This window comes from Mixophyes fleayi, chromosome 9 (assembly GCF_038048845.1).
Source record: "Mixophyes fleayi isolate aMixFle1 chromosome 9, aMixFle1.hap1, whole genome shotgun sequence".
Lineage (NCBI taxonomy): Eukaryota > Metazoa > Chordata > Amphibia > Anura > Limnodynastidae > Mixophyes > Mixophyes fleayi.
This window is the reverse complement of record NC_134410.1, coordinates 84,008,926-84,019,214: the sequence shown is the minus strand read 5'-3', so window position 1 is coordinate 84,019,214 and position 10,289 is coordinate 84,008,926. Positions and strand designations below refer to the sequence as shown.

Here is a 10,289-nt window from a genome sequence, read left to right as displayed (position 1 = left end):
GCGCTGTGCAGCCTACTTGTGTTTGCCTTGCCAGTGCAATGCCCTGAATACTTGTTTGCTACCTCCAGCTACTATGGCAGGCTCCACTTGTTGTTGCTCTGACTGCATACCATTGCTTGTTGCATTGGCCTAGCCTGCCGCAGATGTGACTTGGGCTAATAGTGTGCTAGCCCGTACTTTTGTGTTTGCCCCACCTACATATGAATTGGTTTCACCTCCATGAGGCCACTTTCAGAATATTTTCCAGGGCCACTTTAAGTTAAAAATCCGTCCCTGGGGCGTGGCTTAGCTACCATACTGAACGGTCGCATATCAGAGAAGCTCTCTGACCGTTTGCAATTTAACCCGATTTATTTGGGGTCTCCCTGCACGAAAAGGGGAATAAAAGAGAGGCAAACATAGTTCCAAGAAATTGTGATACTCGCTGCCCTCAACTGAGGAACCTGTGGTCCATGGTGTCGCCTGTGCTGGCTTTACACTGCTGCATGCTTGCGGTTCTTGGCCCCGGGACCTCACGTGGTTACCCCCCGGTAAACCTGGTCACAAAAGTACTGACCGCTAAGGCTACAGAGCAGTTCCCTATATCTGGCTCCTATTTTGTAACTTCACACTCTGAAGGGAAGGTGTTGGTGACATCCGTGACCCCCGCGGGAAAAAGGAGCGAGAAGCTGCCTGCGCCTGCCATCACTCACTTACCTCCACAGTCCTCCAGAACATCGGGTACAGGCTGACAGAGGAAGATCCCTGGAACCGCCGATACCGGAATTTGGGGAAGCCATTGCCCACCTTCTTTTCCGGTTTTCCTTGCAAGACCAAATATTCGGCTGGAGGCTCCAGCAGGTGGCGCTAGTTCCCTCATTTGTCGCCCTAGTGCCAGGCAGCGGCACCACTCGGTTGCCCTTGGAAACCAGACATCCTCTGTGCATCGCAGAGCTCACGGTGAGCAGAAACAGGCTGGAAATTCTCCTGGGATCTGGGTGAGTCACGAAGCTGCTCCTGGTTCTATTGAAATCAACTATGTGCCTACTCCCATTAGCTGGCATTATCACTTCTGGCTCCTTTTAAAGTTAATCTCATTGTCTTGCCCCTGGGTTTGTGGAGTGCAGCTGAGCTTGTGAGCCTGCCGACCTGACCACCTCATATGTATTAGAAAGGATATCAAGTTAAATACCCCTGAAGGCTGGACAAACTACCACACTGCAGGGCCTTTCTATGCTGCTTTCCTTAGATCCTGGTTTGTGCATATTATGTCCTGGCAGCCCTCAAGACACAGCTCTGCTACCATCTAGTGGCTGATTTGCAATAGTAATTTTAGGTTTTATACTCTGAAGCCTCACAGAGTGATACCGAGAATACTGAAAGATCTCAGTTGCAAAGAAATGTTGCCTTGATTCTAACCTAAGTGGGTGTGGGATGCACTACATACTATTGATGTCTTGAAGCAAAGTGTCGTATATCTTTCTATGCAGGCTGGGAAGCCATCTTTTGTTCTGTACATCTGATAGTTGCAGGTTGCGGTCTGTACAGTAATCCTTGAACGATTGTGGGTGCTCTCTACTTGCCAATATGTCTCACAAAAATAAAAAAATAAGTAGCACTCCCAAACATACCATTATAAAAGCTCTGGAAAAGGCTGGTGGCCGACCTAAAGCAGTGACTGAAGCAGCTGATACGGGATCGGATTCAGAAGATAATTCATCACCTGAAAATCTACTCACCCCCAAGGATGTGATTGCCATAGTCACAAAAACAATTCAGTCAGAATTGAGATCAATTGTCTCTGAGCTTCGGTCGGAAATATCGGAACTCGGTTCTCGCACTGATGTTGTTGAAAATCAGCTGGATGTAGTCTCCAAGCACCAACAAACAACAGACACGGAGATAGCTGACTTACGTGCGGAATTTTCTACTTTCAAGGACCAACTGGAAGATCTAGAGAACCGTAACAGACGTAACAACATCTGGATAAAAAATGTCCCGGAATCCATTTCTGCAGAAGCTTTGCCTGACTACTTAGAGGGCCTATTCCTCCAGATGTTACCAGACCTCTCAAAAGAATCACTTAACCTAGATAGGGCCCATAGAGCCCTTCGCCCGAAACCAAACCCAGATCAACCCCCCAGAGACATAATTATACGTTTCCACTTCTTCAAAACCAAAGAGCGAATAATGGCTTCAGCTAGAAACGCACAATCGATCTCCTACTCTGGATCGCACCTGCAGTTGTATCAAGATTTGGCTCAATCTACTTTGAAAAAACGAAGGGACCTTATTAATGTCACAAAAGTTCTACGCAACCACTCAATAAAATATAAGTGGGGCTTCCCATTCCAGCTAATTGTCTCAAAAGATGGCCGGAGCCACTCGGTGAGAACCCCGGAACAGGGTCTTGACCTGCTTAGGCGTCTTCACCTTATCCAGGACTCTGATCCTTCCACTTCAGCATCTCCTTCGCAGCAGAAGACTTCGGCTCCGACTCCATCTTGGCAGAAAATGTGATTCTTGTACATAACCTGACTCCAGTCTATTCGCTATCTTAAGATCTCCTTTTCGTAAGGTTGGAGTAATTATACTGTCTTAACTATGGCTACGGTTGTTAATACGTATTTAGCTTAATATTTCATTTACATTTATTGTGTACACTTTTTTAGAGTTTACATAAAAATGGATTATAGGTCTTCGCTATTTTCACAGATTAAGTAACTTTTTGATATAGGTATTAGTAGCCAGTGATATTAACCAATTCCGATCCGGTTGTGAGATATAAAAATAGTCATGGAGTCTTAATTTGTATACTAGTACTTACTCCGGGTTTTCTTTTGTTCCGGAGCCTATATAGAATATGTTTACAGTTCTTGTTTATAATGTTGAAATGTTCTTTTTGTTTGAACTGCTCTGACATATCTTTATTTGATGTTTATATCATGCCATTTATGTCACTTCGTTCTGGTAATTACCTGCGAGATCCCCTCCACCCATGCTTGTCTCACCCACACCCATGTGCCTTAATAGTGAGCTAAGCACAGATTTTATTAGCTCTACACGGCTTTTCTCATGTAGTGCCACTACCCCCATTAATCATTCCACTACCAAAGAGATGGTGTCATGCAACCCGCCACATCTCTTTCATCTAGGTCCTGGATATCGTCCCGAGATCAGGACCGCCATACATTCCCATCCCCTCTTTCCTTATGTGTCTTCCCTTCCCCACATCCAACTACTAGGCTTAAATGAAGGACTCAATCTCATTATTAAAATAGAGCCTCTCTTACATCATTATCCCCCATGAGTATTAAAATAATATCTCTAAATGTCAACGGCCTTAATTCACCGAATAAGCGCACAATGGCTTTGCAATATTTTAAGAGGAAAAACCCAGATCTAATTTTCTTGCAAGAAACGCATCTTAGAGACCCTCATCCCTCATTGGCTTCTAAATCTTATCCACATGCCTTTTATTCTACTACAAACACAAAACGCAGAGGTACAGCAATACTGATACATAGTAGAGTCCCACTGACTGTTGAATCACAGATATCTGACCCTCATGGTAGATATGTTATCTTGAAGGGCACTTTGGGCCAGAATCCTGTAACCTTAGCCTTCGTATATGCCCCAAACGTGCAGCAGGGAGCTTTTTACGCAGATTTCTTTCAGCAACTATCCTCTCATGCAAGTGGTATGACTATTGTAGGAGGGGACTTTAATACGATCTTGGACCCATCTCTAGATAGATCTAGCCAAACTCATATCTCCCCAGGACACTCTAAGGAGTCTAGCAGGCTGAAGGACCAATTGAAGCTATTCAATTTGTATGATGCCTTGCGAGTTCTATACCCCTCTTCCAGAGAATACACTCATTATTCGGCCCCTCATGACCTGTATTCAAGAATAGATTATTTCTTTGTTGATCATCGGACAACCCAGAAATTGGGAGATGTCCGGGTCTTCCCGGTGTCCTGGTCAGACCATGAGGCAATTGAGCTGTCTTTGCTTTTACCACGGCTCTTGCAATCACGTCCTAAATGGCGTCTGGATGAGTCATTACTTCTTAGAGAAGATAACTTTAGTCAGATATCTCAGGCTATTACTGATTATGTTTCACAGAATGCGACCCCGGAGATATCACAACCTATACTCTGGGAAGCCCATAAGGCTACTATAAGGGGCATCTTCATCAGAATGGCAGCGCATCAAAGGCAGAAAGAAAAAGAGCGCATGCGCGAACTCGAGCAACAGATTCAGCAAGTTGCATCTCGCCACCAAACAAACCCTAAAAAGAAGCTATATTTAAAACTCCTCTCACTTAGAGGGCAGTTGAATCAAATACTATCAAAACAGGCGGCTAAGACTCTGTTGTGGGTTCAGCAAAAATATTATGAAAAAGGAGACAAAGCAGATAGTATCTTGGCTCGCAAACTTCGAACCCGCCGTACCCGCAACAGAATTATATCGGTAAAAGATTCTTCGGGTTCTCCTCTTTTTGACCCTCAAAAAATTGCGCAACGGTTTAGGGATTATTATGCTTCCCTATATAATTTGTGTCCAACGATAGAAGATCCAATCCTCCTTAAAGAAAACATTAAGAGCTACCTCCACTCCTGCCACTTACCCAAACTCAATAGAAGTCAGTTGGCGACCCTTAACGCAGAGCTCACCCCAGAGGAAATTACTAAGGCCATTAAAACGCTGAAACGTCAATCAGCCCCAGGTCCCGACGGATTTTCTTCTTTAAATTACAAAAAATTTGTTCGCCAACTAGTCCCCATACTTTCAGGGTTATTTAGCTCGATCCTAGAAGGGGGAAAATTTGATGGAGCCACCACCGGAGCGGGGATTGTCCTAATACCTAAACCAGACAGAGATCCGACGGAAGTAACTATAGACCCATCTCCCTGCTTAACGTTGATCTAAAACTTTTTGCTAAGATACTAGCAAATAGACTAGGGGCTGTTCTCCCTTCACTGGTCCACCCGGACCAAGTCGGATTTGTTCCAGGAAGGCAAGCTTCGGATAACACAAGAAGAATAATAGATTTAATCCATATAGCTAATAGTGCATCTCTCCCTGCCTTGGTGGTTGCTCTAGACGCTGAGAAAGCCTTTGACAGAGTGGCTTGGCCATTTATCCAGCAGACCTTGGGAAGCATGGGGATCCAGGGTTCCTTTTGTAAGGGGATCTCGGCACTATATCATAATCCCACAGCTTCAGTGTTAGCGAACGGCCTCACATCCACACCCTTTAGAATAAGTAATGGCACTCGCCAGGGCTGCCCCCTATCACCCTTACTTTTTGCCCTCATTATGGAACCCTTGGCTGCTAGAATTAGAAACAATACGGAAATTACGGGTATTCCCACGAGCTCTAGAGATAATAAGATAGCTCTATACGCTGATGATGTTATACTTACATTAACTAACCCGCATGAGTCACTGCCTAATCTTTTTGAAGAAATTTCGCTCTATAGTTCCTTATCAAACTACAAAATTAATGCGGACAAGTCGGAAATCCTAGATCTTAATATTCCTCAGCATATCACCCAGCCACTTAAAACCACATATAATTTTCGATGGCAACATAATAAGATTACGTATTTGGGAATATATATAACCAAGAATTACTCTTCTTTATACGCAGCTAATTTCCCTAGACTAATTAATGCAATTCGAGGCGACCTAACACAATGGAATAAATTTCACATTTCCTGGATTGGCAGGATGGCCTCAATTAAAATGAATGTTTTACCTAGATTGCTTTATCTGTGGAAAACACTCCCAATTCAGGTTCCCTTGCATGTACTCCAGCACCTTCAGCAAATGGTATCTAAATTTGTATGGGCGGGGCGTAAGCCTAGAGTACGTATGCGAATACTCTCTAAACATCAAACCTCTGGAGGACTGGGCCTCCCAAATATAATAAAATACTACAGAGCTACGCATATGTCACAGTGTATCTTATGGCACTCACCCCCTCAATATAGAGTGTGGACGCAGATTGAGACAGATATATTACAACTGTATTCTCCGTACTCCTTACTCTGGATACCATCCCAACATAGGACTAGACGTTTAGCCCAGCTTCCAACTGCTTGTTTTTCTGTTTCATTGTGGGATCAAGTGACCAGATTCTATAAGTTGCGATCCAACTACCCATTGCTTGTCCCACTCTGGAACAATAGAAACTTTGAGCCAGGGTTAGATCATAAAATGTTTCACTACTGGTCCGCACATAACTTGCTCTTCATTTGGGATCTGGCTCCGTCTGGGGTTTTTTCTACATTCTCAGACTTACAGAGAAGATTTCATTTACCTCAGAAAATCTTCTATCAATATCTTCAACTTAGGCACCTCTATCGATCTTTAAATGCGCCCCCCCCTTCGGTTCATTGTTCTTCTTTAGAATCTCTGTGTCGCCGTTCCCCAACTACCAGAGGCTTAATCTCCACTTTGTATCAATTGATTAATAGCTTTGGCCAGCCCGACAAAGACCCTCATGAGCTCGCCTGGGAGACGGACACCGGGGAGACCCTGACTCCTAAAGAATGGTCAAAGGTGAGAGCTAATATAGCCAAGTCATCTATATCAGTTAGGATAAAGGAAAACTCTTACAAAATTTTCTACAGATGGTATTTGGTCCCCTCTCGTCTCCACTCTATCTTCCCGATTACTAGTGATAGATGTTGGAGAGGATGCGGTTTGCGGGGTACCCTGTTGCACGTTTGGTGGTGTTGTCCTAAATTACGATCTTATTGGCTTCAAATTCATAATCTCATCAAGGATATTACTCTGGTTAAAATGCCCGAGTCCCCCCTATACTCGCTTCTACCCAGACGGCTCCCGGGCACTAGTCGCTCCACACAAAAACTTATCAATCATATATTAAATGCTTCTAAATGTTTAATTGCCGCTCTATGGAAAAACTCCTCTCCCCCCCTCTCTCTCAGCCACTATTAATAAAGTTTGGTCAGTTTATAGGATGGAAAGCATCACAGCTCATCTTAAAGACAAACCAGTGAATTTCAAGAACACATGGTCTTCCTGGACGAATTACTATGAGGCTGAGCCTCCCTTGACAACCGTTTGACGAATCTCCATTGCTTTGATAGGTTTCCCCATCAGGCTTATGAAGGATCACCACACATATAAGTTGTGTAAATTCCCAAATTAAATTGATCCCTATATAGCCACAAGGGTTAATGCCTCCCTTCCCTATAGTCGGTAGCATAAAACAATGAGTAAAATATTCTCCTGTTCCCCTCCCCATCCCCCTAAAACCTTTCCTTTCCTTTTTGTTCGTCTCCCCCCCCCCCCTGAAAAATAAAAACAAACAACATTTTTCTTTTGCATGTACAACATACCGGATTTTAAGATAATTAATCCAAGTCTTTCTTACTATTGTGTGTAAAGTTTATTGATTTTCATATGTAAGCAATATGATTATACATTCTTTTGGTATGTTTCAAACTCATTGTTTTGTTTTGAAAAAACCCCAATAAAAAATATTTTCAAAAAAAAAAAAAAAAAATCCGTCCCTGTGTGTGTGTGTGTGTACTGTCTGTGTGTGTGGCATATATACTGTGTGTGTGTGTGTGTGTGTGTGTGAGGGGCCAGTGTAGTGTGTGTGTGGTCAGTGTATTGTGTGTGTGTATTGCTATTTTATTTGTGTTGATGGTGGGGCAATTTAATTTAACAGTGGGGCCTATGAAGTTAAGATGGTGTGATTGGACCTTTAATTTATTGCTGGGGTGGTTTGTGATCTATTAATTGAATGTAGCGCTGTTTGGGGAAAATGAGGTCTATTTATTTAAAGTGATTATGAATTATTTAATGCCTGGGATGGTTGTGGGAAATGGTTATATTTATTAAACGTAAATGCTATTTAATTTATTGCTGGGGCTGTTTGGAAGGAGGGAAATAGGTTTATTTATTACATGGGAATAATATTAAATTTAATGTCAGGGTTAGTTGGAGGGAAATAGGTCTATTTATCAAATGTAGATACTATTATTGGAGGAGTTTTCTAAATTTCATGTACCCATTTTTGTCTCCAAATAGGACCTCCAATATTCCAGGATCCAGACAAGCAGCAAATGAGCTAAATGAAATTGCAGCCAGAAGTGGTGACAGTGACAAGAAGAGGTAGGAGAGAGCAGGACAGTCTGCCAACTGTCCTGATTCTAGTGGGGCAGTCCTGAATTTGGGTGACTGTTTCGCTTAGGACAGTTGAGAGGTATGTCCCGCTTCACCGTGTACTGCTCGTGAAGGCAGAACTGTGTACATCTAACAGTAGTGCACACAGTATTGCCTGTGTATTTGTCTAAAATGATAACCATGATACATCATAGGGCATTACCCTGTCTAAAGTGCCCAGGCCCCCCAGAGGCTTAATCCAGCTCTGGGCCTGGGCATAAAAACATATATATGGATTAAGCAACACTAAAATAGCCTCTTTTTATATAGATAAATATATATTGTACCAAAAACCACCCTTTAAGGATGGGCCGCTACTTATGGGCCAGTGCGGTATGCTTTCCCCCCGGGCCAAAGTCTGCCAGCCCTCCTCTGCCCCTATGTTCTGGTTTTTGTTTTGGATCTGGATTAACTTCGTGTTTTAGTTTTGGTTTTGGCAAAACCACCCTTGCGTGTTTTGGTTTTGGTTTTGGTTTTAGATCCCTATTTTTTTTGCTAAAATCCTTTTTGGTTTTTTTTGCTAAGATCACATAATTCAGCTTTTTTCCCCCTACATTATTATTAACCTCAATAACACCAATTTCAAGTCATTTGCTGTCAATTTTGACCACCTCACAGGTCACAATATTATTTTCATACACTCTCAAACAAAGACTGCAGCAGTTCTTGCCAGTGATAAGAAGAAGGCCATTGTCATGCCTGGGCATAAGACCAAACAATCCACCTCTTATGTGTGGAATTATTTTTACCCAAATCCTAACAACAGTGGTCTAGCCATTTGTAGCATTGTAAATTGTAGCATTGTAAAGCCACAGTCAGTAGAGGTAGGGAGCTCATGGAAAGCTAAATTGACTTAGCTTGGGCATTATTTCACCACAGACCTTTGTTATTAAAAATTATAGAAAGTGTAAAAAAAAAACAAAAAAAAAACAAAACTCAAAAATATGTCTCCACCACATAGTTCCTGATGTTGGAGCCACGCACTGCTTCACGAGGGGCGTCTTCAAGATCTTCCTCCTCCGCTTCGTCCTCCTCCGCCTCGTCCACCCCAGCAACCTCGTCCATGACCTATGGAGCCCCACTCTTGATGGCAATATTATGGAACACCACACACAGAGCGATGATCCTACACACCTTACTCGGCTCATACATGAGGGCGCCACCAGACCGGTCAAGGCATCTAAAATGAGCCTTCAACACCCCAAAAGCTCTTTCAATGACCGATCTGGTGGCCCTATGAGCCGATTTATAGGCCTCTTCCCGCTCTATGTGTGGGTTCAATATAGGAGTGAGGAGCCAAGGGCAGGAGGGATACGCATTGTCTCCTATGTAGGATGAGAGGAAAGACAAAATAAATACGATTTAAGAGTAAAACTATACCTGCATAAAAAAACATACTACAATATGAGTCCTAACTTCATTCTATGCTAAATAGTAAGGTTACAAATTCATAATACTGTATAATTACCATCCTATGAAAACTAACAATGTCTATTAATGGGCGCAAACCAAAGGTCATTCCAGATTTTAGAATAACACTGTACACCAAACTAATACTTACACACCTGCCGGTGTACACTTTTCACAGGACACATACCCTTTACTATCAGGTCTGTTTCAGTAATAGGCCTACATTATCATTAAATATCAAATTATTATAAACATTGATTAAATTACTTTATCGCAGCGGCAACTATAAATACAAGGCACATGCACTATATAACACATTGTGTAACAGTAACATCTCATGTACAATATTATATTTAGAAAATCTATCTTTGTCATACATTGTTACTAACAATTTCCAGTTGACAGATCCATTATTTTAAAATAATTACCAAGAAGCCACGCATCTCCGTGTGGTCTGACACCCCCTTGCCTCTGTTGCAATCTCGGCCACAACCATGAATTACGAAATGCTTAGGAGTCATGGGCACTATCCCCCCCCCCCCCCCTCCCATTTCCCAACCAGGTTCCGAATCTGGAGAGACGGGTCACATATGGCCTGGACATTTATTGAGTGTAAATGCTTCCGGTTCATGAAAACCAAAGCATTTCCACTCAACGGCACCAGTGCCACATGCGTCCCATCTACAGCCC

At 42.7% G+C, this 10,289-nt stretch overlaps 1 protein-coding gene across 1 annotated transcript; it reads left to right on the top strand.

The window, feature by feature from the left end:
• The first annotated feature begins 882 nt into the window (after positions 1-882).
• On the top strand, positions 883-2,686 carry LOC142101645 (uncharacterized). Its single transcript, XM_075186050.1, has 2 exons — positions 883-977; positions 1,470-2,686. The coding sequence occupies exon 2, from the start codon at positions 1,567-1,569 to the stop codon at positions 2,497-2,499; it is 933 nt and encodes a 310-aa protein (XP_075042151.1). The 5' UTR covers positions 883-977; positions 1,470-1,566; the 3' UTR covers positions 2,500-2,686.
• The last annotated feature ends 7,603 nt before the right edge of the window (positions 2,687-10,289 follow it).